At 38.4% G+C, this 27,256-nt stretch overlaps 1 protein-coding gene across 11 annotated transcripts in view; it reads left to right on the forward strand.

Annotated features, from left to right (window-relative positions):
- The window catches only part of GTDC1 (glycosyltransferase like domain containing 1), a 492,727-nt gene that overhangs the window by 432,148 nt on the left and 33,323 nt on the right, over positions 1-27,256 (forward strand). For 10 of the 11 annotated variants that reach the window (XM_070045999.1, XM_070045997.1, XM_070045998.1 and 7 more), the window contains one exon: positions 7,020-12,129. The exons of the other annotated variant lie outside the window; for it this stretch is intronic. In XM_070045999.1, the coding sequence (XP_069902100.1) occupies positions 7,020-7,224 (205 nt within the window). In that variant the 3' untranslated portion in view covers positions 7,225-12,129. Of the gene's footprint in view, positions 1-7,019; positions 12,130-27,256 lie in introns of those variants that run through there. 11 annotated transcript variants of the gene reach the window in all.

A 27,256-nucleotide genomic window follows, 5' to 3' on the forward strand; every position in this document is an offset into this window, starting at 1 on the left:
ATTAAAGGATTGGTTAAATGAGTCATGATATATTCATGTCATGGAACACTATACAGACTTTGAATAAGATAAGGTAGATCCACCTTAAAAAGCTGTCATAAAAAGCTGTCCATGATAGCATGTAAAGTGAACAATGCAGGTCGTAGAACAATATACATAATTTTAGTTTATCTAATATGCAGGATATAGAGCAGTACATATAATATTCTATCCAGTGTTTTTACAAAGCCTTCTACGACATAATAATATACTAGAAGTACATATCCCACATGTTGAAAGAAGTTACATCTGTGGGATAGGATGGAAGCAAGGGGAAAGGCATGATGGAGGTCGCGCTACACTGTATACTTTGTATTTTCAATTTTTTAAATTAGTGTGTAGTTTTATCATTTCTTCATCTGTAAAATAGTGAAGTAAAAATAGGTGGACCCCTATGAAACTGTCATTTTTGTAAGTCAAAAATGGTACAATATCAACACTTCAGATGGCTCACCTCTAGAACCTACCATTTGGTTGTTGGGAGAATTAAATGAGCTAATTCATGTAGAACATTAGGATGATGCCTCGAATATTGTAAAAGTGAAATAAGTGTTAGCTCTTACTGCTCTTTTTATTATCAATGCTTTACATTTCCAATATTCTTTCACATTCACTTTCTAATTTAGTCCTGGGACCCCCTCTTGGGATAGGAAGGGCAGGCAACATCACCCACAGGTTCAAAAGAGCTTTCTCCAGCATTTTGCTCTGTTTACACATCACGCCATTTGCTTCTCAAAACAATCCCAGATGGAATGTATTTAAGTCTACTTCACTTATTTAAATTAACTGATGAAATAAAAAATAATTTGTACATGTTTGACATTTTCTCCCAATACGTAAAGTTATGTGTTATCCTCACATGGATATTTTAATCAATGAGATGCACAAAAGAAAAATTTGGAGCCCTTGAGTTATAGGATACAACTCAATGATCATGTCCTTCTTGAGAAATCCTGTGATTCCTGGGGGCAGACTTTGTTGCTCTGTCCTCCAGGCTCCATAGCTCTTTGTTCATATCTATTCATATCAAGAGATATTTTGTAAATGATACATGTAGTATCAGTATATTCTTTATTATCTTTGATTTCTCCAAACCTGGCAGAGTCTCAGGCAAAAAGTGGCTGCCTAATAAATGGTTAAAAAATTAACGAGGAACTAAGTGAAGGAATGAATTAATGATGATTCTCTCTGTTTTATTCATTAGAAAAATCAAAGCCCTGAATAGAGAAGTGGATTGCCCAAATTCAAAGAACCGTTATCTGGAGATGCAGGACTCAAGCCCAGGTTGCACACAGCCATGTCCAGAATGCCATCACACAAGGCATAAAGCTTCAGACCCAAATGAAGCAGTAGGTGTGCTCAGCCTTGAATGTGCCTATCAGATGAAAACCCACCCCAGATGGCATATCCAATTTAATCAACATCACCTGTGAGCCAAACTGAACAGTAAATGTTAAGACAGGATCACTAATAATGGGGACCTGGAATCTAGCCAGAATTAAAACAATGATCTGCTTAACAATCCCTCTGGGCTGGATGCATGTGGAGAACGGATAAATGCTGGATATCAAAACAGCTGTTCTATGGCAAACCGAAATGGGGCAATCATAGATAGCAAAGGGAGAAGAAACCCTTGAAAATTGTCTTAAATAAAGTAGCACTTTAAGTCGTGTGTGACCTGGCTGTGGCCTTTTAAGAAGCAACCACCCACCACAAAGTACCTGGGCATGCATCTCCAGAGAATGAGATAGCTTCTGGTGAGCAAAGCCTATGGAATTATAAAAGGCAATGACAACTGGTAGCCATCAGTCCCCAATATACATAGACAGGATTAGTCCAAACATCACCTTGAAATCTGAAGGCCAGTGCCCCAAATGAAAATTCCATATGTCACCACCTCCTGAACTTTGCCTATTGCACGCGACCATTTTCTATGAACTCCTTGTAAGCATTGTATAAACTACACTGTTTTTCATATTCCTCTATTGCCTAATTATTTTAAGATGATAATTGCATGGTATCTTCTCAACACTATCACAAATTGCCTTGGATCAGGAACCAAAGTTGATGTTAAAAATATTTAACAAGCAGACACAGGCATAAAGCAACCAGATGCCAGCTTGATGCCATCCTGTCTTGCACCGGCAACTGTCCTTCTTCTTTTGGGCTGATGACTCTATATTATGAAATGTAGTAGGACAGCGCACACACGGAGTTCTCAGAAAGGACTTCCTGACTGATTGACTCTCCAAGCTCATTTTAATACTTGTCTGTCATCTGGGGAAATCCCATATCAGTGTGTAATTTATCATCCATACAACTGTATTAAAATAAGCATACCAATTACAGACCAAGCAGGCAACCATGTAAGAAATCAGTTGTTCAAAAAATAAGTCATGTATTCAGCAGTCATATAAAAATATCTATACTCTGTATTACCGTGCTGATATTCAGGAACATAGAGATACAAACAACTGTGCTTACTTTCTGGGATCATAAAGGTTAGCAGATATACAGATTTTACCACTGCTACTGTCAACTATAACAGGACCAAATGATTTAAGAATCAGTTCAGTATAATCATTACAACAGCTGCAAGATCACTATATGGTTGGTAAGTGTAGTTGAATTTCATGTATATAAACATTAGATTGTCTCATCCAAACTTCCCACTACGGGAATTCCTCTCTCACAGCTTCCCTGAGAGGAGGCTAGCAGATTTGTTGGACTACTAACAGTACCAGGGAGAGAAGCCATTGTCTTGTAAGGGAAGCTACATGTTTCTAAGAGAATGAATTTTCATATTTTATAAAAGCACTTTGCAAGATATATCATAGTTGTAGATTTTCCCACATGCCCTTCTCTAAAATTTTCCAGTAAGAATTTAGGTAAACTGGATCTTAAAATCTTAAAATCTTAAAACCCAATTTTTAACTTGTAACCAAAATGTCTTCTGATTTTTACCCTTAGATATAAATGAGTTATCAAGAGCAACTTTCACTAAATCTCGATACCCATATGATAACACTTGATGAAAGGGAGTTTATATAGCAGGGAAACATCAGGGAAACAAAGGAAATTTTCATCCATTTCCCCTTGTCCTTATGTAGTTGGGTCATTTGATCCCAACTGGTAAGCTCTTCATCAACCAGTTCATTTAGCTTTTAACAAAAACTTTGAGCATTCCTTAACCATTTTGATGTGGGCAGACATTTGCTGGGTATTTGCTAAACTCTGCTACTCCGGTAGGACAGATATAGGACTACAGAGAAACTATCTCAAGGAGCTTATAGTCAAATCCAGAGAGGCAGACATGGAGGTAAACAAGAGCAACACAAAGTATCAACCCTTGTGGGGACGCATGAGCAGGAATCAATAAGTGTCACAAAGAAAGGGGTGTTCTCTCTTCCGTATACGCTGGCCTACCAGGATAACCAGGTTCCAAACAGAGGAGAAAATACTTAAACGTATTTTTTCCTCTGTACAGCAGCTATCTCTGGGACATGGCCAACTGATACTCCTTATATGTAGACTATTTAATTAGTACACTCTTCTGTGTTTGTAGCTTTCTAATGGCTATTGTAGGATTCATACTGATGGTTTAAATATGTTCCTGAAGAACTATATCTACTGGATTTCAGACAATCAATAAGGTCCCAATGGATAAGGTATTGAAAACCACCTAAAGTAGCGTAGTATACCATCTCAGATACAGCTTTGGGATTATTTCTGATGTATCTATATCTTTATTTATATCTATTTATATCTATGTGTGAAGAGACCCTTCATAATGGGAAGAAAATAGGGGCGACGAGGTGAGAGTGATCACAAATGCTGTCTTCCATCAGCACGTTCCAGGTTATTTGTTTTGAGCCTGGTCTCTGAGATACCTTCCAGGTGACCAACATAATTCGATTGTCTCTCTGACCTTGTTTAGTGTTGCTACCAGTTAAACTCCAACTGTAAAGCAGCTTTATAAGAGCACTGCAGTGTCATATTACAGGGAACAGATGTCAAAATGAAGGTTCACTAACTTGAAGCAACTTGTATACATAGAACGTTCAGGTGTGTCTGTGACCACAAGAGGAGAAGGAGAAATTGTATTTTGTGCAGTTGACTGATACCAAGGACAGGCTCTTCCCTTGAGATGCCAACAGAGGAATTTTGTTAGCAGTATTTTGTGAACAAAACACTTAAGAGAATGTATGTATACAATAGTTTAAAAAAAAAGGGTTACTGACACAGATGCCAATTTGCTGGGGCATATGGAACATTTACACTTGCCTTTTTCTTTCTTGCTTGCTACAGCTGGTGCTGATTTAGTATGTGAAATTTTACTAGCAGGAGTGCTAATCAAGACCAAGATTCTGTAAGGATTTAGTCATTTATGTAGGGGAAACTACGGCTATCATTAAAAAGGAGAAGATCATCTTAGGAAAAGCATTATCGTTATCAACCTCATTTTTAAACTAAACAGACACAACGGTACTGTAAGTATCACTATAGCAGCCGAACAAGTCAGAATGTTTTCCAGATAATGTTCTGAGAGGATTGCACCCACAGTTTAAAGTTGTGGTGGAGGCACGTTAAAGTTTGGTGCCGTCAGAGCCAAGCAGGAGAGCGAGCCATTTAGCAGTTCGTTGTTTAACTTTTCTGTGCAGTGGTTCAGCAACACTGCTCTTTGCAAACGTTCGATTTTTAAAGAATAAAATGTAATTGTCATGATACAGAAGATGAATGAATTTTTTTCTGGAATCCTTGGGGGAAGTTGGGGCATGGGGAGAAGTGAGAGGCTTTTGATTTTCCCCCTTACATTTTTGAATACAAATTCTTGCAATCCGAGGCCAAATTTCACTGATCATGAAGGTGTTGGGAGAAAAAAATTAAATAAAAATTTAAAAATCTTTCCCAAGTGGTGACAGAAGCATTGTCGGTACGTTAAATATGTTGTCCAGGTGGCTTGGTAGAGTTGGAGACCTGCACGGCAGCTACAAGACATCTGTTGCCTGAGGAAACTTGCAATGTGGCAAAGTGGTGTTTGTAGCTCCCTGTGGAAGGGTGCCAGCTGCCCAGGGCTTCGCTTCTACAGATGAACCGAGAGCCTTGCTGGTGTTTCAGATGAAGCGGTGCATCATTCCTACTCTCCTCTTCTCGTGAATTTAAGGGACAAGGAGGTTTTGCAGTGGAGATCCAGGTAGATGCTGTTGGGCGAGGGGTAGATCAGCTTTCTAATATTCCCAAGGGCTTTGTCCATCAGTGTGACCACAAGCACAAGCCTGTAATTAAACCATATTTATTCTATTTTCGTGTGTAATTTCTACGACCCACTGCAAGTTATTTATTATTTTCATGATTCATACCTTAAATGCCATCAGAAGAGATATCTGAAAAGTAAAGTTTGCTAAAATGCAAGCAACAAAATATTTTATTTTAAGATAATTAAGGGTTATGCATATGTTAGATGGTTGGTTTGATCGTTTTAGAATATTTTGACATAAATATGGTGGCTTTAAAAACAATACATATAACTTGTAAATAACTATTAGTAACTAATTAAAATTCATTTATTGAGCATTACCACACACCAACCATTTTGTTAAAAGCAAAAGAGACAAAGACTGTATAACAATCTATAGCCCTTGCTCAGAATCTAGAATATTTAAAAATTAATTAGTAAATCTCAATTATTTTATTTACTCAGGCTTTAATGACATTTTTACCATAAACATGACCATCTGGGCTATCTGATTAAAACTGGAAAAGTTGAAGACCTATCCTTAAATGCACAAAGAGAAAAGGATGAGGAGATTTGGACTGAAGTTATCAAATTTTAAAACAACTAATGCTCTTTTCCCTTCCATCAGAAATCTCTTCCATCTACAATAATACTTAAGAAATGTAGTTTCATGAAAGAAAAGGAAAGGGCATCTAGTTAATATGATATGTGCTCGCTTAAACACATGAGAGAGTAAGAAAATTCTTTTTAAAAAGGCAAAAAATTAGACAGGTTAAAAAAAGTGTATGTTTAGTAATTTGTATATATACACACACCATTTAAACTATAGTGATTCCTAAACACTAATAAGTTCCTTTTAAAATTCTGTTAGGCTGTGTTGAAGGAAATAACTTTTATTTCTGAAATTGTCCCTGATGAATATTTTTTGAGAATTTCCTCAGTGAGACAATCATTTAAGTAGAAAACATTTGTGATAGGTCATAGGAGGGAAAACCCATTCTCTCCCCTTCCAACTCTCTTAAATTTGCCCTTAATCATTTACCATTGCTGTCATACATATGAGTAATAAGGAAAAATAAAATGCCTTATTTGAAAAATAAACAGGTATTCACATTCTTTAAAATACATCAGGTTAGTTCGCTGAAGCATAAATTAGGATGGTCTACAGACTGTTAATGGTGACAGCAAGCATATGGCAAATTTGAACTGTCTGCAGGTCAACTTTTACTTTCGCTTTCCAAATGTTTGTCAGTCATTGTTAGGATTTAAATACATGTTTTAATGGGTGGAATTCAACAAAATGAAATCGTTCAGCAAATTCTTGGAGCAAGTGAATTTTTTTTGTCTTTGTCTCTCATCTATAACCTTTCTTGTCTCTCATATATGACCTGCTTTGATAGCAGTCTTATGAAATTTTACCCAGAAAGAACAAGCCCTTTGAAGATTTTTGTTGCCTTTTCTTTGTTCAGTTAAGGAAAAGGTTTATAATCATATGCTGCGTGTGTGTGTGTGTGTGTGTGTGTGTGTGTGTGTGTGTGAACGTTTGTGTGTACTCATGGATTGGTTTTTCTAAGAACCAGTCGGGTGCTCAGATATTGGTGTTTTTGCCAGCATTACGACTGTTCCTGATGCTGTGATTGTACATTTCATTATGGTAATAGCAAATTGTCTTTTATTTTCTCTCCTTCCTTTTTTCCTTTTTTTTTTTTTAATTTATTTTTTGGCTGCACCATGAGGCACGCAGGATCCTAGTTCCCCGACCAGGGATCGAACCCGCGCCCCCTGCAGTGGAGGTGCAGAGTCTTAACCGCTGGGCCACCAGGGAAGTCCCATCAGAATATCCTTGCTCTCGAAAGCCAGCAGTGTTTGCAGCATTGGAGATCAATGACACTACGATGATAACGTATTATTCTGACAGAAGGAGTGAGAAGAGGAGCCAGCAAGGATAGCTAGGATGAAAAATGAAGTGGAGTTCCTGGGACAGATGGGGGGCAACTTCTAGACAAAGATGTGAGAGAAGGAAAGCGAGGAACAGAAGAGAAGGTTTGAAATATGAGAGTCTTGAAAACAGCAAACCACCAAACACCCAAAAAGATGAAGGGCCTGGACTCCACAACCTTCCCTGAATGCATGTACCACCAGCAGCTGGAGCTCCCTTAGTCTGCAAACACTTTCTTCAGAACAACTCCAGTTCTGGCTCTGAAGAGGTGATGGAGTCAAATGTTGGAAGAGAGAAGAGCTGCTCATTTCTTCAGGGCCAGAAGGATTCCGACCACATTGAAAAGTCATTGTGAAAACAAGAGCCTGAAAAAATTATTCCACTTCAATTGAACACCACAAGAAAAAGTGGCCTTGACTCAATTTAAGAAGCGTATTTGGAGTCCTCCTTATCTTCACTCCAAGGGATCTATTCCTTCAGTCATTTGAAAAAGGGCTGTTATCTTCACTATTGATTTTCTTATTAACAATTCATCCATTTGTATTAAGCTTTCTGCATTTCCAAAGTGCTTTTGCATACGTATCTCGTAAACTGAGGCATTAAGATTGGATATTTTAAATCTTCATATTATAGATTGAAAAGGGAAAAATCTTTAGAACATTATTAAAATCTCAAAGACATGAAAATAGCTAGAAGAAATTCAATCAAATTCCCTAGATATCATGTTCTTGGTTTCCCAAAGATTGAACTCTCATTCCATTTCCTTTGTGGATTGAGAATGTGTCTTAGTTGACAACAATGCCTGGCACATGGTTACTACTCAATAAATGTATGTTAAACTAAACCTAATATTCCTGTTATAATAAAGTCAGATAGAAATAGATTTTAATTCTAAATCTGTCACTTAATTGCTCTTTCTTAGCTTATTTTCCTCATACTTAAAATCAGGAATAACAATTCTTATCTTGCGCCATCAGTGGCGTGCTGGTAAATGTTTAACAACTTGATCATCCACCCCCTTTCCCCTACCCCCCATAAAAAGGGCCTGGTGCGTAGCTTTTGCCAGTTTCCATGGTGTAAGTACTCCCACCATGGACAGTTTCAGGCTTCCAACATGACATCACTGAATGCCGAGTTGGGAAGAGATGTGAATAATCAATTCTTGTGGGCTAATAGAAGCTGGTTCTGGCACACCACTGCATGGCTTTAAATTTATGGTTTGATTTCATGCAATTGCTCTTCTGTGTTACTGTACTTTGTGACACTAAGGATATCTTAAGACGTGGTAGTTTAGTGGATGCTGTTGGTGCCATGCTGTTGGATCCCTTGCATACTCTGAGGCATCCAATTCCTAACTGCCATGGGTGTAGGCTGATAGCCATTCACAGCTGTGCCTTCTCTGCAGAATTGCCCTTGACCAGGAGGTGCCTCACCAGGAAGTCTACACACCCACCTCCAACACTGCCCCTCCTGGGACAGACTATAGACAATGACTGTCTGACACAGGGGTAGAAAAGTGGTGTAGTTTTGCCTCAAACTGTGACCAACTCTGTGGTACAATTTGTGCTCCAGAACTTCGTATGGGAACAAACCGAAGCCGAGACCACATCCTTTCTTAGTTTCTTCCTCTGCCCTCCCCTTCCTCCCTCAGTCCCTTTCTTTTGAGAGCACTCACGCAAAAAATAACCTAAACCAGAAGCCCCTTCTTAAGCTCTGCTTCTAGGGAACCTAACCTAAGACTGCTGAAAGGAGATGTGGTCTTAGAAAGCAACTTGTAAGGATGGGATTCTGAAGTTGGAGTCCTTGTTGGCTAGATGGCAGGCAATGTGCACCCCGCCACTACTGGAAGGGGGAATATTGATCATTCCAGTTATACTGTGGCAGTGCCGTTGCTAAGACTTTCATCTGTAATGAACTGGGATACAGTACAGGTAGAAGGGATGTAATAATTGGTGCAAAGTCTCAGGTATTTAAGAGACATGGGGAAAATAGTAACTGTAAGGACTGTGGAACTAGATGGCTACTGCTAAGGGCTATTGATCCAATGAAGAGAGAAAATGACAGGCTCAGATCTATTAATCAATAGTTTAAAGCAAAGTGTTAGCCAGAAGGCCTTCTTGTAAGCATTTGAGGCTCTCATCTTCTGTAGTGGAAGGTCACACACAGCTGATGATCAGACATTATTTGGTTACTTTATATTTAATTGTAAAAGTGGCTGAATTGTGGAGAAGGCTAAATTCTCAGAATAGACAAGTCTCCTGTGTCAAAGTTAGGCTCTGATAAGAAGCAAATGGGATCTGGGCAGGGATTTCTGGGTAAAAGTGTTTGAGAAGCTTGAATTTGCCAATTTCCCTGAAACCCCGGGTTCTGTAGAAGTGGCTTAATTCTTGCTGGAAGTTAGAGATTCTCCTCTTGCTTGAAGAACATGAAGAACCTTCAAATGAGATAGGTCTCTTACAAGACAATGTTTTTCCTCCTCTTCCCTCAACTCCCCTCTTGGCCCCAGACCTATAATTTTGCAAATCTCAGCACAGGCCGACTGGGAAAAGGATAGTGATATGCAGGACTTGGTTAGCATGTTCCAGAAAGAAGCAGGAGAGTATGTCTGAGCCCGCTTGTAGCAGTGGAGATGACAGGATCCTTGAAGAGCCAGAATTTCCCATTATGACTAATTATTGTCAGACCCTGATACAGTAATATCCCTTGAGGAGACCAACAAGCTACTTGTCGGCTATTGACTACATCAGACCCTTTCTAGTGTAGTGTTTCTTCTTGACTGGATTCCCTCCTACTCCAGGTATGGGGTTGCCTTTTCTGCTTGGAGGTCCTTGGCCAGCACCACTCTCTGAGGGTTCATTGAGTGTCTGGTTTACTGGCAGGCAATCCTGCATAACATTACCTTGGACCAAGGGACCACTTTGCAGCAAATGACTGTGACCTCAGTAGATAAAATACATGGGTCTGGGAATTTAGGGGTAGAAGTGGGAGGGGTCCTCCGCTTCATCACTCCTAGTAACTCACTTGGTCAATCTGTCCTTCCTGTCTCTGCAACATTGGGCTCTGTAAATCTTGAAGACCTGGTTCTCAGATAAGGATGCCTCCATCAGGGATCATAGTAAAACACAGTAAACTCAAAGTCACATTGCTGTCACGTTACTTTGGGTTTCCCTTATAATCGACCATGGTTCTCATAAAAAAAGTTAGGGGTACTGTTACACAATGGGAAATACGTGTGCCTCTCCTGCCCACTGTAACTTGTACTTGTGAAGAGCAAGTATAAGAACTACGGCTCGAGAAGGACATGGAAACAGAGCCCAGAGATGAGGACCTGGGTCAAACTACCAGGCAAGCCACCTGGACCAACCAGAGTGCAAACCGAAGGGGACGTGGGTCTAACATAAGTGAAAGAAAGGGAACTACCTCAGAGTCAACTGCTGCAGCTGGGGCTGTAATTCATCCCACTAACCTTTCTTTTTAAAGTTTTCCCAGAAATTCTGACCAACTAGAATCCTGAAGAAGCTGTGCCTAGATGGAAATGCTTCGTTATCCATGGCAATTTTATTGCTTAATGTAAAGGATTTTACAGTCTCCTCTGTACTGTGGGCTCTGGTTTTTGATAGACCTCTAACAAATTGTTTAGTTCAAATTTGGAGTGTGTGAGTACACGTAGGAGTGCTTGCATGTGTGTGTCTGTATGTTTTGAACATGAAAATACTCGCAACCTTGATAACCACTCAGTGATGACCAAGACTGTGGGAGTAGGTCACGAATTGTGCCAGCTGGCTGTCCTACAGATTCATGCCATCGAACCTCAGCTGGGCTCTCATTGCTGTTCAGTCATTTTTTTGTCTCTGTTTTTTCCCCATTGTTTCTCCCACAGCTGCTATTCCATACCCTGTCCCTTCACCCCAAGTCCAGAAAAATATCCCTGTATATTTCATAAGCAGATGACCTTAGAACATACTCTACAGTGGTTGAAGCTATCCCATCCAAACTTCCTAATCCTCACTTGCCTTTTGGGACGTTGTTCTCTTCTGAGTCTATCTTTCTGTTGGTAACTCTTATTCTTTCTCTCACCCTTCAAATAGAGCTTCCCTACAGTTCTCTTTGGTCATCATCATCCTAACAGTAAGCCAGGCACAAAACACATCAATATCTTCTTATCTATTCTGTCAGTTATGTGTTCATAAGGTTTCTCTTCTAAATCTGCCCTTGATTGGCACTGCCCTGGTTAGAACCTCATTTTCTCCCTTCTAGATAGTAGAAGCCATCAATGTCTCTCTTCTGTATGTCCACCAGGATAATCATTTTAGAATCTAGACTTGATCCATTTTTCTTACTCAGACTTTCTTTCTGTTTTTACTTTTTACTGTGAACAAAGTGTTTTGTATTTTATTGTGAATATAATACTTAATATGGTGAAATAGAGCATACTACAAGAATGTATGTAGTATATATAAGTAGCATTTTAAAAAGAAGAAAATGACCACTGCTCATAATTCAGCCTAAGAAATAAGATCCTACCTTTTCATTTGAAAGTCTATGTTTTGTGAGTTTCTGCTCAGTTGAAGTCCCCTTCCTCTGCCTCAGAGGTAACTGCTATCCTGAATTATGTTAATTAATCCCTTGTTTTCCTTAAAGTTATCATATATGTGTATTAATCTATGCAGAAATGGTATGTGTATATACTTATAAAAATATGAATCTTTGTTATCTTGTTTTGCCTTCTTTTGTACTTTATATAAAAGGAATCATAATATATTACTCTGTGACTTGAAATTATGTTTTAGAGATCCATTTATGTTGATGATTTGCCTGTAATTTGTGTTTCACTGTTGTATTCCAACAAATATCGAATTACAATGTTGTACACCTGAAACTTATACAATGTTATTTACCAATTTTATCTCAATAAAAAAAGAATGCATTTCAATGTATTTTTTTATTCTACTGCTACTGGACATTTGGATTGATTTGTTATTACAAAAAATGTGTCACTATAAATGTTTTTGTATAAATTTGTTCCTGTTCCTGTATTCAAGAACTTCTCTAGGATATATACCTACAAGTGGTGGTGCTGGGTATGCACAAATGCACCTTTACCAAGCAATTCCAAATTATTTTTTAAAGTAGTTTTACCAATCTATTCTATTTTATTCAACATCAGCGGTGTATGAGACGCATCTTTAGTCAGTATATTACCAACACCTGGACTTTTCAGACTCCTGAATATTTGCCAGTCTGTTTGGACATGACATTGTAGTTCACGGTAGTTTCAATACACATTGCTTGATTGCTACTGACATTAAGAATTTTTCCTATGTTTACCATTCATATTCTTTGGAAAACTTTTCATTATATCTTCTCATTTTTAATGGGATATTTGACTTTTTCATATGAATTTGTAAGATTTTAACATTTATTCTGGACAGCAGCAATCCTTATTGGTTTATGCTTTCTGCTTGATTTAAAAACTATTTATTATCCTGAAGTGATAAATACATTTTCCTATAGCCGCTTTTAAAGTTTTAAACTCTTGCTTTTCCAGTTTAAGTACTTGATCCATCTGGAATTGATTGTTTATATGGTTGAAGATATACATTTTTTTTGCATATGGATCATCAGTTGTCCCAGCATATTTTAATGATAAATTCATCTTTTGCCACTGACTTACAATGCTAGTTCTCTCATATGTCAGGTTTACATCTAGGTGTGTAGATCTTTTTCTGGAATCTCTGTCCTGTTCCATTGGTCTATAAGATTATCTCCACACTAATGCCACACTGTCTTAATTACTGTATATTTGTAATAAGTCTTGCTATCTGATAAGTCAAGTCCCTCCACTGGTTATTATTCTTTGGATAAAAATTTATTCAGACCATTCTTCAATTGTATAGAAAGTCTGTCTTCATTTATAGCTCCATCTCTAACCCCTTAACATAACTTTATAATTATTTATAATTATTCTTTTATGCATTTGTCTTCCAAATAATATAGGGAAAAAAGGAAAAAAAAAAGAAGAGTTATATGTCAAATATGCATTACTACTCATGGTTATTTTGCTGTATAGTTTGACAGTTTGATTAATATGTGTCTTGGCGTATTTCTCCTTGGATGTATCCTGTATGGGACTCTCTGTGCTTCCTGGACTTGATTAACTATTTCCTTTCCCATATTAGGGAAGTTTTCAACTATAATCTCTTCAAATATTTTCTCAGTCCCTTTCTTTTTCTCTTCTTCTTCTGGAACCCCTATAATTCGAATGTTGGTGCGTTTAATGTTGTCTCAGAGGTCTCTGAGACTGTCCTCAGTTCTTTTCGTTCTTTTTTCTTTATTCTGCTCTGCAGTAGTTATTTCCACTATTTTATCTTTCAGGTCACTTATCCGTTCTTCTGCCTCAGTTATTCTGCTATTGATCCCATCTAGGATATTTTTTATTTCATTTGTTGTGTTGTTCATCGTTGCTTGTTTCATCTTTAGTTCTTCTAGGTCCTTGTTAAATGTTTCTTGCATTTTCTCTATTCTATATCCAAGATTTTGGATCATCTTTACTATCATTATTCTGAATTCTTTTTCAGGTAGACTGCCTATTTCCTCTTCATTTGTTAGGTCTGGTCGGTTTTTATCTTGCTTCTTCATCTGCTGTGTGTTTTTTTGTCTTCTCATTTTGTTTATCTTACTTTGTTTGGGGCCTCCTTTTTGCAGGCTGCAGGTTCATAGTTCCCGTTGTTTTTGGTGTCTGTCCCCAGTGGCTAAAGTCGTTTCAGTGGGTTGTGTAGGCTTCCTGGTGGAGGGGACTAGTGTCTGTGTTCTGGTGGATGAGGCTGGATCTTGTGTTTCTGGTGGGCAGGTCCACGTCTGGTGGTGTGTTTTGGGGTGTCTGTGGACTTATTATGATTTTAGGCAGCCTCTCTGCTAATGGGTGGGGTTGTGTTCCTGTCTTGCTAGTTGTTTGGCATAGGATGTCCAGCACTGTAGCTTGCTGGTGGTTGAGTGAAGCTGGGTGCTGGTGTTGAGATGGAGATCTCTGGGAGATTTTCGCCATTTGATATTATGTGGAGCTGGGAGGTCTCCTGTGGACCAGTGTCCTGAAGTTGGCTCTCCCACCTCAGAGGCACAGCACTGACTCCTGGCTGCAGCACCAAGAGCCTTTCATCCACACGGCTCAGGATAAAAGGGAGAAAAAGCAGAAAGAAAGAAAGAAAGAAAGAAAGAAAGAAAGAAAGAAAGAAAGAAAGAAAGAAAGAAAGAAAGAAAGAAAGAAAGAAAGAAAGAAAGAAAGAAAGAAAGAAAGGAAGGAAGGAAGGAAGAGAGGGAGGGAGGGAGGAAGGGAGGAAGGAAGGAAGAAAGAAAGAAATGAAAGAAAGAGAGGAAAGAGGATAAAATAAAAAGTAAGATAAAATAAGATAATTAAAATAAAAAATAATTATTAAGAAAAAAATTTTTTAAAAAAGAAAAAAAAAAAGGATGGATAGAACCCTAGGACAAATGGTGACAGCAAAGCTATACAGACAAAATCTCACACAGAAACATACACATACACACTCAGAAAAAGAGGAAAAGGGGAAAAAATAATAAATCTTGCTCTCAAAGTCCACCTCCTCAATTTGGGATGATTTGTTGTCTATTCAGGTATTCCACAGATGCAGGTACATCAAGTTGATTGTGGAGCTTTAATCCACTGCTTCTGAGGCTGCTGGGAGAGATTTCCCTTTCTCTTCTCCCGGGGCTCAGCTTTGGATTTGGCCCTGCCTCTGTGTGTAGGTCACCAGAGGCCATCTGTTCTTTGCTCAGACAGGATGGGGTTAAAGGAGCAGCTGATTTGGGGGCTCTGGCTCACTCAGGCCGGGGGGAGGGAGGGGGGCGGATGAGGGGCGAGCCCGCAACGGCAGAGGCCGGCGTAACGTTGCACCAGCCTGAGGCCCGCCGTACGTTCTCCCGGAGGAGTTGACCCTGAATCCCGGGACCCTGGCAGTGGCGGGCTGCACAGCCTACCCGGAAGGGAGGTGTGGATAGTGACCTGTGTTTGCACACAGGCTTCTTGGTGGCGGCAGCAGCAGCCTTAGCGTCTCATGCCCGTCTCTGGGGTCCGTGATTTCAGCCGCGGCTTGCGCCCGTCTCTGGAGCTCCTTTAAGCAGCGCTCTTAAGCCTCTCTCCTCACGCACCAGGAAACAAAGAGGGAAGAAAAAGTCTCTTGCCTCTTCGGCAGCTCCAGACTTTTCCCTGGACTCCCTCTCGGCTAGCCGTGGTGCACTGACCCCCTGCAGGCTGTGTTCACACCGCCAACCCCAGTCCTCTCCCGACTGAAGCCGGAGCCTCAGCTCCCAGCCCCGCCCGCCTCGGCGGGTGAGTAGACAAGCCTCTCGGGCTGGTGAGTGCGGGTCGGCACTGATCCTCTGTGCAGGAATCTCTCCGCTTTGCCCTCCGCACCCCGGTGGCTGGGCTCTCCTCCGCGGCTCTGAAGCTTCCCGCCTCTGCCACCCGCAGTCTCTGCCCATGAAGGGGCTTCTAGGAAAAGTTTCCTAGAAACTTTTCCTCCTTCACAACTCCCTCCCACTGGTGCAGGTCCCGTCCCTATTCTTTTGTCTCTGTTTATTCTTGTTTTATTTTGCCCTACCCAGGTACGTGGGGAGTTTCTTGCCTTTTGGGAGGTCTGAAGTCTTCTGCCAGCGTTCAGGAGGTGTTCTGTAGGAGTTGTTCCATGTGTAGATGTATTTCTGGTGTATCTGTGGGGAGGAAGGTGATCGCGTCTTACTTTTCCACCATCTTCCCGATTCGCCCCTTCATATGGTTTTGAGTTATTGTCTACGGTCCTTTCATTTCAGTCTGGGGGACTTCTTTTTTAAAAAATAAATTTGTTACTTTATTTAGTTTTGGCTGCATTGGGTCTTCGTTGCTACCCTTTGGCTTTCTCTAGTTGCAGTGAGAGGGGGCTATTCTTCATTGCGGTGCAGGAGCTTCTCATTGCGGCGGCTTCTCTTGTTGTGGAGCACGGTCTCTAGGTGCACGGGCTTCAGTAGTTGTGGCATGCAGGCTCAGTAGTTGTGGCTCATGGACTCAGTAGATGTGGCGCATGGGCTTAGTTGCTCCGCGGCATGTGGGATCTTCCCAGACCAGGGATTGAACCTCTGTCCCCTGCATTGACAGGCAGATTCTTAACCACTGTGCCACCAGGGAAGTCCCTGGGGGACTCCTTTTAGCATTTCTTTTTTTATTATTTTAAATTTTATTTTATTTATATTTTTTATACAGCAGGTTCTTATTAGTTATCTATGTTATACATGTTAGTGTATATATGTCAATCCCAATCTCCAGATTCATTCCACCACCACCACCACCCCTCCCCCACTTCCCCCTTGGTGTCCATACATTTGTTCTCTACATCTGTGTCTCTATTTCTGCCTTGCAAACCAGTTCATCTGTACCATTTTTCTAGATTCCTCATATATGCGTTAATATACAATATTTGTTTTTCTCTTTCTGATTTACTTCGCTCTATATGACAGTCTCTAAGTCCATTGATGTCTCTACAAAAGACCCAATTTCGTTCCTTTTTATGGCTGAGTAATATTCCAGTGTATATATGGACCATTTGTCTGTCAATAGGCATTTAGGTTGCTTCCATGACTGGCTATTGTAAATAGTGCTGCAATGAACATTGGGGTGCATGTGTCTTTTTGAATTATGGTTTTCTCTGGGTATATGCTCAATAGTGAGATTGCTGGGTCATATGGTAATTCTATTTTTAGTTTTTTAAGGACCTCATACTGTTCTCCATAGTGGCTGTATCAATTTACATTCCCACCAACAGTGTAAGCGGGTTCCCTTTTCTGCATACCCTCTCCAGCATTTGTTGTTTGTAGATTTTCTGATGATGCCCATTCTAACTGGTGTGAGGTGATACCTCATTGTAGTTTTGATTTGCATTTCTCTAATAATTAGTGATGTTGAGCAGTTCCTATGCTTCTTGGCCATCTGTATGTCTTCTTTGGAGAGATGTCTGTTTAGGTCTTCTGCCCATTTTTGGACTGGGTTTTTTGTTTTTCTTAATACTGAGCTGCATGAACTGTTTATATATTTTGGAGATTCATCCTTAGTTTGTTGATTCATTTGGAAATATTTTCTGCCATTCTAAAGGTTGTCTTTTCGTCTTGTTTATAGTTTCCTTTGCTGTGAAAAAGCTTTTAAGTTTCATTACATCCCATTTCTTTAGTTTTGTTTTTATTTCCATTACTCTAGCAGGTGGGTCAAAAAAGATCTTCCTGTGATTTATGTCAAAGAGTGTTCTTCCTATGTTTTCCTCAAAGAGTTTTATAGTGTCCAGTCTTACATTTAGGTCTTTAATCCATTTTGAGTTTATTTTTGTGTATGGTGTTAGGAAGTGTTCTAATTTCATTCTTTTACATGTAGGTGTCCAGTTTTCCCAGCACCACTTATTAAAGAGACTGTCTCTTCTCCATTGTATATCCTTGTCTCCTTTGTCATAGATTAATTGACCATAGGTGTGTAGGTTTATCTCTGGGCTTTCTATCCTGTTTCACTGATGTATATTTCTGATTTTGTGCCAGTACCATATTGTCTTGATTACTGTGGCTTTGTAGTATAGTCTGAAGTCAGGGAGTCTGACTCCGCCAGCTCCATTTCTTTCCCTCAAGATTGCTTTTGCTCTTCAGGGTATTTTGTGTCTCCATACGTATTTTAAGATTTTTTGTTCTAGTTCTGTAAAAAATGCCATTGGTAATTTGATAGGGATTGTATTGAATCTGTAGATTGCTTTGGGTAACATAATCATTTTCACAATATTGATTCTTCCAATCCAAGATCATGGTATATCTCTCCATCTGTGTCATCTTTGATTTCTTTCATCAGTGTCTTATAATTTTCTGCATAAAGGTCTTTTACCTCCTTGGGTAAGTTTATTCCTAGGTATTTTATTCTTTTTGTTGCATTGCAATGATGAATGGGATTGTTTCCTTAATTTCTCTTTCTGGTCTTTTGTTGTTAGTGTATAGGAATGCAAGAGATTTCTGTGCATTAATTTCATATCCTGAAACTTTATCAAATTCATTGATTAGCTCTAGTAGTTTTCTGGTGGTATCTTTAGGATTTTCTAGTATAGTATCATGTCACCTGCAAACAGTGACAGTTTTACTTCTTCTTTTCCAATCTGTATTCCTTTTATTTCTTTTTTTTCTCTGTTTGCCGTGGCTAGGACTTCCAAAACTATGTTGAATAATAGTGGCAAGAGTGGACATCCTTGTCTTCTTCCTGATCTGAGAGGAAATGCTTTCAGTTTTTCACCATTGAGAATGATGTTTGCTGTGGGTTTGTTGTATATGGCCTTTATTATGTTGAGGTAGATTCCCTTGTTGCCCACTTTCTGGAGAGTTTTTATATAAATGGGTGTCGAATTTTGTCAAAAGGTTTTTTGGCATCTACTGAGATGATCATATGGTTTTTATTCTTCAGTTTGTTAATATGGTGTATCACATTGATTTGCGTATATTGAAGAATCCATGAATCCTTGGGATAAATCCCCCTTGATCATTGTGTATGATTCTTTTAATGTGTTATTGGATTCTGTTTGCTAATATTTTGTTGAGGATTTTTGCATCTATATTCATCAGTGATATTGGTCTGTAATTTTCTGTTTTTGTAGTGTCTTTGTCTGGTTTTGGTATCAGTGATGGTGGCCTCATAGAATGAGTTTGGGAATGTTTCTTTCTCTGCAATTTCTTGGAAGAGTTTGAGAAGGATGGGTGTTAGCTCTTCTCTCAATGTTTGATAGAATTCACCTGTGAAGCCCTCTGGTCCTGGACTTTTGTTTGTTGGAAGATTTTTAATCACAGTTTCAATTTCATTACTTGTTATTGGTCTGTTCATATTTTCTGTTTCATCCTGGTTCAGTCTTGGAAGGTTATACCTTTCTAAGAATTTGTCCATTTCTTCCAAGTTGTCCATTTTATTGGCATATAGTTGCTTGTAGTAATCTCTCATGATCCTTTGTATTTCTGTGGTGTCTGTTGTAACTTCTCCTTTTTCATCTCTAATTTTATTGATTTGAATCCTCTCTCTCTTTTTCTTGATGAGTCTCACTAAAGATTTATCAATTTTGTTTATCTTCTCAAAGAACCAGCGTTTAGTTTTATTGATCTTTGCTATTGTTTTCTTTGTTTCTATTTCATTTATTTCTGATCTGATCTTTATGATTTCTTTCCTTCTACTATCTTTGGGTTTTGTTTGTTCTTCTTTCTCTAGTTCCTTTAGGGGTCAGGTTAGATTGTTTATTTGAGATTTTTCTTGTTTCTTGAGGTAGGCTTGTATTGCTATAAACTTCCCTTTTAGAACTGCATTTGCTGCATCACATAGGTTTTGGATCGTTGTGTTTTCATTGTCATTTGTCTCTAAGTATTTTTTGATTTCCTCTTTGATTTCTTCAGTGATCTCTTGGTTATTTAGTAATGTATTGTTAAGCCTCCATGTGTTTGTGGCTTTTATGTTTTTTTCCCTGTAATTTATTTCTAATCTCATAGCGTTGTGGTCGGGAAAGATGCTTGATATGATTTCAATTTTCTTAAATTTACCGAGGCTTGATTTGTGACCCAAGATGTGATCTATCTTGGAGAATGTTCCATGTGCACTTGGGAAGAAAGTGTAATCTGCTGTTTTTGGATGGAATGTCCTATAAATATGAATTAAATCTATCTGGTCTATTGTGTCATTTAAAGCTTGTGTTTCCTTATTAATTTTCTGCCTGGATGATCTGTCCCTTGGTGAAGTGAGGTGTTAAAGTCTCCCACTATTATTGTGTTACTCTCAATTTCCTCTTTTATAGCTGTTAGCATTTGCCTTATGTATTGAGGTGCTCCTATGTTGGGTGCATATATATTTATAATTGTTATATCTTCTTCTTGGATTGATCCCTTGATCATTATGTAGTGTCCTTCCTTGTCTCTTGCAACATTCTTTATTTTAAAGTCTATTTTATCTGATATGAGTATTCCTACTCCAGCTTTCTTTTGATTTCCATTTGCATGGAATATCTTTTTCCATCCCCTCACTTTCAGTGTGTATGTGTCCCTAGGTATGAAGTGGGTCTCTTGTAGACAGCATATATATGTGTCTTGTTTTCATATCCATTCAATGAACCTGTGTCATTTAGTAGGAACATTTAATCCATTCACATTTAAGGTAATTATCGATAAGTATGTTCCTATTACCATTTTCTTAATTGTTTTGGGTTTGTTTTTGTAAGTCCTTTTTTTCTCTTGTGTTTTGCACTTAGAGAAGTTCCTTTAGCATTTGTTGTAGAGCTAGTTTGGTGGTGCTGAATTCTCTTAGCTTTTGCTTGGCTGTAAAGCTTTTGATTTCTCTGTTGAATCTGAATGCGATCCTTGCTCTGTAGAGTAATCTTGGTTGTAGCTTCTTCCCTTTCATCACTTTAAATATATCGTGCCACTCCCTTCTGGCTTGTAGACTTTCTGCTGAGAAATCAGCTGTTAACTTTATGGGAGTTTCCTTGTATGTTATTTGTTGTTTTTCCCTTGTTGCTTTTAGCAATTTTTCTTTGCCTTTTAATTTTTTTTCAATTTGATTACTATGTGTCTCGGGATGTTTCTCCTTGAGTTTATCCTGCCTGGGACTCTCTGTGCTTCCTGGACTTGGGTGCCTATTTCCTTTCCCATGTTAGGGAAGTTTACAACTATAATATCTTCAAATATTTTCTCGGGTCCTTCCTCTCTCTCTTCTCCCACTCAGACCCCTATAATGTGAATGTTGGTGCGTTTAATGTTGTCCCAGAGGTCTCTTAGGCTGTCTTCATTCCTCTTCTTTATTCTGTTCTACAGCAGTGAATTCCACCATTCTGTCTTCCAGGTCACTTATCCGTTCTTCTGCCTCAGTTATTCTGCTATTGATTCCTTTTAGTGTGTTTTTCATTTCAGTTATTGTATTGTTCATCTCTGTTTGTTTGTTCTTTAATTCTTCTAGGTGCTTGTTCTTTAATTCTTCTAGGTCTTTGTTAAGCATTTCTTTTGTCTTCTCGATCTCAGCTTCCATTCTCTTTCCAAGGTCCTGGATCATCTTCACTATATAATTCTGAATTTTTTTTTGGAATGTTGCCTATCTCCACTTCATTTAGTTGTTTTTCTGGGGTTTTATCTTGTTCCTTCATCTGGTACATAGCCCTCTGCCTTTTCATTTTGTCTATCTTTCTGTGAATGTAGTTTTTGTTCCACAGGCTGCAGAATTGTAGTTCTTCTTGCTTCTGCTGTCTGCTCTCTGCTGGATGAGGCTAAGAGGCTTGTGCAAGCTTCCTGATGGGAGGGACTGGTGGTGGGTACAGCTGGGTGTTGCTCTGGTGGGCAGAGCTCAGTGAAACTTTAATCTGCTTGTCTGCCTATGGGTGGGGCTTGGTTCCTTTCCTGTTGGTTGTTTGGCCTGAGGCGACCCAGCACTGGAGCCTACCCAGCTCTTTGATGGGGCTAATGGCAGACTCCAGGAGGGCTCATGTAAAGGAGTACTTCCCAGAACTTATGCTGCCAGTGTCCTTGTCCCTGTGGTGAGCCACAGCCACCCCTGCCACTGCAGGAGACCCTCCAACACTAGCAGGTAGGTCTGGTTCAGTCTCCTATGGGATCACTGCTCCTTCCCGTGGGTCCTGATGTGCACACTACTTTGTGTGTGCCCTCCAAGAATGGAGTCTCTGTTTCCTCCAGTCCTGTCGAAGTCCTGCAATCAAATCCCACTAGCCTTCAAAGTCTGATTCTCTTGGAATTCCTCCTCTCATTGTCAGACCCCCAGGTTGGGAAGCCTGATATGGGGCTCAGAAACTTTGCTCCAGTAGGTGGACTTCTGTGGTGTAATTGTTCTCCAGTTTGTGAGTCACCCACGCAGCTGTTATGGGATTTGATTTTATTGTGATTTCTCCCCTCCTACCATCTCATTGCGGCTTCTCCTGTGTCTTGGGGTATCTTTTTTGGTGAGTTCCAGTGTCTTCCTGTTGATGATTGTTCAGCAGGTAGTTGTGATTCTGGTGCTCTTGCAAGAGGAAGTTTTAACATTTCTTATAAGCCAGGTCTACTAGTGACAAACTCCCTCAAGTTTTTAAATTTTATTTTAATTTCACCTTCATTTTTGAAGAATAGTTTTGCCACATATAGAATTCTTGGTTGACAATTTTCTTTTGTCAGCACTTAAATAGGTCATCTTACTGCCTATTGACCTCCATGGTTATGAAAAGAAATCAGCTTATGATCTTATTGAGGATCACTTGTATGTGATGAGTTGCTTCTCACATGCTATTTTGAAGATTTGCTCTTTGTTTTCATCTTTTGAAAATTTGGCTATAATGTGTCATGGTGAGAATCGCTTTATACTTATCCTACTTAGAGTTTGTTGAGCTTCTTGGATGTGTCGGTTTATGTCCTTTGATTTTCTACTCTAATCTTTTAGTATAACAAAGCAATCTCATAATTTTCTAATGTTGAATCCACTTTGCTTTTATAGAATAATCATAATCTGTTAATAATGTGTTATCTTCTTCATACATCCCTGGATTTATTTTGTTCATATTTTTCATGTGAGATTGGCCCATAATTTTCTGTTTCAAACTGACTCTGTATGGTTTAGTATAAAGGATATGCTAGTTTCAGCCAATATGTTAGAGCATATTTCTTTTTCTCTCTTGTCTAAAATAGTGGAATAATCTGTTCCTTGACTGCATGGCAGAATACTTCAAAAGAACAATTTCAACAAGATTCTTTTCTTTGGGAGAAATTTTTAAACATTTTTAGTTTCTTGGGAGGGTTCTAAGGTGACTCAGATTTTCTAGGTCTTCATGAACAAGTTAGATTACAAATCTTTCTAGAAATTTGTCCATTTCACAGATTCATTCAAATTTACTGTAACAAAGTTGATATAATATTCTTTTTCTATCTTTTTAGGATGTGCTGCATCCTAAAAGTCCCCCTTTCATCTTGTATTGTGTTTTTTTCATTTTTCCCCCCCTTGATTATTCTTGCCAGAGATTTGTTCCTTGTTAGTCTCATCATAGGACTAACTTTTGGTTGTATGATGCTGCATATTATATCTTTGATTATCAGTTAGTTATTTTTTGCTGGGTTTTTTTTTTGGTTATTTTTACTTTTTAGTTATTTTATTTTAGTTTTTCCATTTACCTTGTTGTGTTGATGTCTGTTTCTGCTTTGGCCTCAGTTCTGTGTCCTGTCACTAAAGCATGACTCATTGAAATTCAGGTTCTAGGCCACCAGGAATTTGCAGATACCTCAGGGCAAAAGTCTGTTCCAAGTCTCTTTAATTCCTTGGATTCTTTGTGACTGAATTCTGGGGAGTCTATTATTACAACAGCTTGTCCAGGCATTACAAAAAGATGTCTTTTATTTTTTGTCTACTTTTTTTAGGTGTGCTTCCCAAAAGAGGTTTCTCAGAAACTACTCTGCCTAGAGCCGTCAAACACTCCCCATTGCTCCTACTGTCTGGAAACAGTGTCCAAACTCCTTAGCATAATTTTCTAAGGGAAAGAACCTCAACCTTTCTTTCATGGCTTTATTTCCTGCCAAGTGATTTCCTTTTCTGTATGGAAACTACTTTTTAATTCTTCTAGACCCAGATCAATGTCATTTGTTGGCGATAACTTCTTAATTTCCCAGTCCTTTGAACACAAAAGCAGTCTGTTCTATGACATCAGTAACAGGTTGTGCTGATATCTTTACTGCACTGTTCAGTGTTTGATGAAGGAATGAATTTATGGCCACATCTCCTGCTGGATTTTGAGTTCATTGAGGCAAGAACTGTACCTAACACAGTGTAGTCGTTCACTTAGTGCTTGTGGAATGAACCAGTGGAATTTTGAATCTCTCTTCAGACTTAATATATATATTTTCTTCCCAGTCCCACCTTTGATGCTCCATCTATGGAAGGAATTACAAGTAAAGTAATAAGACCCTATAGCCACCAGGACTTTTCTGCAGATTTAAACACCTGTGGCCCAGCTCTTAACTGGTATTAGCCAAATTATACCAAGCATTTTGGTTGTATCTTTGGGTTCTGGAGTCTAATTGCTTGTAATGAAACACTGGAGTCATAATTTGATGGTCTGTAGGTTTCTCAGCTGTTTTTCTCTATGAGAAAATATATAATGGGATATTTTGCATGTGACTGTCTATATTTTATATGCAACACATCAGTGTTGTGTAAATTTTGTGAACAACTTCTATTATCTTTGAAACCACAGAAGCAACAAACAGTTATAATTATAGTCTGAAGAAGCTATAGTGTTTCAAATATGCCTACAGTAGTGGTATTACAATGAGAATGTTCTGTTTGCCTGCAGCTTTCACTGTGCTCAGTGACATCACAATTATACTAAATTTTAACAGAAACTTCTGTCCTTAAACAGAAACAGCTTGTTTGAAAATCTAAGAGTTTTCTTTCTTCTGAATTCTTTGATTCTTCACTGCATAAAAGTGAGAGAAACGGTAAATATCGTGGCATAACTCCATTCTCTGTTATTTCCTGGCTGGTTTTTACTGTCATGGAGTAATAGGTATTCTACTTTACTCCACATGGGGAATGAATGCACGTTATTTAAAACTTCTTTCTGTGCATCTGCTACTTGTCAACTCATGATCTTCTGATCCTTGAAGATTTGACAACCCTGTGATTTGCTTTAATGGAATTACTGAAAAGTTATCAACAAAGACGTTGCAATGTAAGAATGCAAAGTAAGTCCTTAGTGTTTAGAGGGAAATGAACTTCAAAAGGGGAGTAGTGGCCACAAAGAAATACCTGAATCATTCAATTTTTGGTGCGGTCCTGCATGTCTTTAATTTTGTCAACTTGTAGAAAGGATGTTTACATTGCCTTCCCTTTTCCTCAGCTGTGACTTATCTTTTTCTGTAGCTTATTAATCAACACCTCATATGATACTGAATACGCCTCAGAATGAGAAAGTAGAATCAAGGGAACATTCTACCTGGAAATAGAAAAACTGCCTTCTAATCCCATCCATTCCTGCCATTTTGCCACTGACTATGGCAGAATCGTTGGATTAATCTTTCAAGTTTTCTGGGTCTTTCTTTCTTTATCTGTAAAATTTAAGCTGTAGGTTAGACCAGTGATCCTCAAAGTGAGGCCTCTGGACCAGTAACATTAACTTGATATGGGGACTAGTTAAAGGAGCAAATTCTCAGGCCTCCCCCCAGACCCAAGGATTTGGAAACTCAGAGGGTGGAACCTAGCAATCTGTATTTTAATACGCCCTCTAGGTGATTCTAAAGCACATTAATCTCTGAAAACCACTGGATTAGATAAACTTTAGTAAACTTCCAACCCTAAACTCCCATGAATCTCTATAAATTTAAGGGTAATTTAGGACTAAATTGGATTTTAAGGAGGCATATTCGTCTGCTTGTAATTAAATTTAAAATTTGGATTCCAAACACAGATTTAGAAACATATGTAAGAAAAAAAGAAAAAGAATGCTGAAAGTGTTGTCCAAAAAAACGTAATTACTCTGAAAATGTTTTTGAATATAAGCATTTGTAGAATTTGCCTCCATTTGACATCCCAAAATGAACTTGGTATTTCTATAGTACATGTATCTTGATGAATATTTCCACTGAATGATCACCACTGCTTAATGGCTGTGATTTCAGAAAAATAAAATTATTCAGAGTTATTGTAATTCATTTCTTATATTTATGGAGTATAACAGTTAATAATCTGTTCTACATAAGTGCACATATGGCTAAAATTTTTGTTATTGAATATTTGGGCCTTTGGTCTCCTCTATAGGGAAATGTCCTTGTGTTTAACCACTTCTGGGCTTTATTAACATATGCTTTACCTAACAGTCTGTCTGGCTCCATTTTTTATTAATGCAGAAGAGTTTTTGGTAGTGATTTTGATTTTCTAGGACTGGTATAATTATATTAATCAAGGCTTTATGCTTTCCAAGGTCACCAAAGGAAGGAGTGGAGAATCTTTTATTCTTAGTCTAAATAAGTTAATAAATATAAATATGCAACAGAAAATGTAGAAAATCATTTTTTTTAATTCTGTAGAAAGTAAAATGAGAACTGGGGAAAGGAAGAGAGAAAATTATCCTTTATTTTGCTTTGATGAGTAAGATAGAATCTGAAGACCTATTCTCCATAAAGAGTGGCCAGAACTCTGCTCTTCTTAAGAGAATCCAAAGTTTAAGACTGGAAGAGAGGCGTATATGCCACATTTCAAGTAACTCTTTTCTTGACCTATTTCTGGAAGCCTGTGAAAAATTAGCTAAAACATTAATTGATTTTATTTCTTTTTCTTTGCAGTTGGAAATAGCCAAAAGAGGCAAACTAGAAGCATTAGGAGATAAGTTTCTATTACAAAATCAAGCAAAGTGTAAAAGACATTTTGAGAAGTTATTCATTTAACAAATGTTTATTGAACACCTACTATGTATTAAGCACTGTGCTTGGCACTGGGGATAGATCGATGGATAAGGTGCATTGCCTATTAGATATTAGTATCTAGTTAGGGAGAACATTAAAAAAAGTGATTATGCAAATTATGATTAAAAATACAGTGCAATAAGTGTTATGAAAGAGATGTATATAGACTATAATCATAATACATAATTGAAACATAGACCCATCTGAGGATCAGGAAAGACTTTGATACAAGTTACAGTGATAGTCACTTTGACTGCTATTTGGAGAATAGTAGGTTGGAGGCAAGAGTAATATGAAAAACCAGTTGGGAGGCCATCGTAGTAATCCAGGTACTGTTCCCTGCCATCATGGAACTTATGTTGTAATGCAAAGGTTTATATAAAGTACCAACTATGAATAACAGAAACTTTCATAACTTTTGTCCAGATTTCCTATCATTGCATAACAAACCATTTCAAAATTTAATGGCTAAAGACACAAATTTATTATAATGTCTCATAGTTCTATAAGTTAGCTGACTCAGTCACTGATTTTAACTTCGTGTTTCTCATGTGGTTGCAGTCCTACAGAAGCAGGTACTG

The sequence above is a fragment of the Globicephala melas genome, chromosome 7, assembly GCF_963455315.2.
Source record: "Globicephala melas chromosome 7, mGloMel1.2, whole genome shotgun sequence".
NCBI classification, from domain to species: domain Eukaryota; kingdom Metazoa; phylum Chordata; class Mammalia; order Artiodactyla; family Delphinidae; genus Globicephala; species Globicephala melas.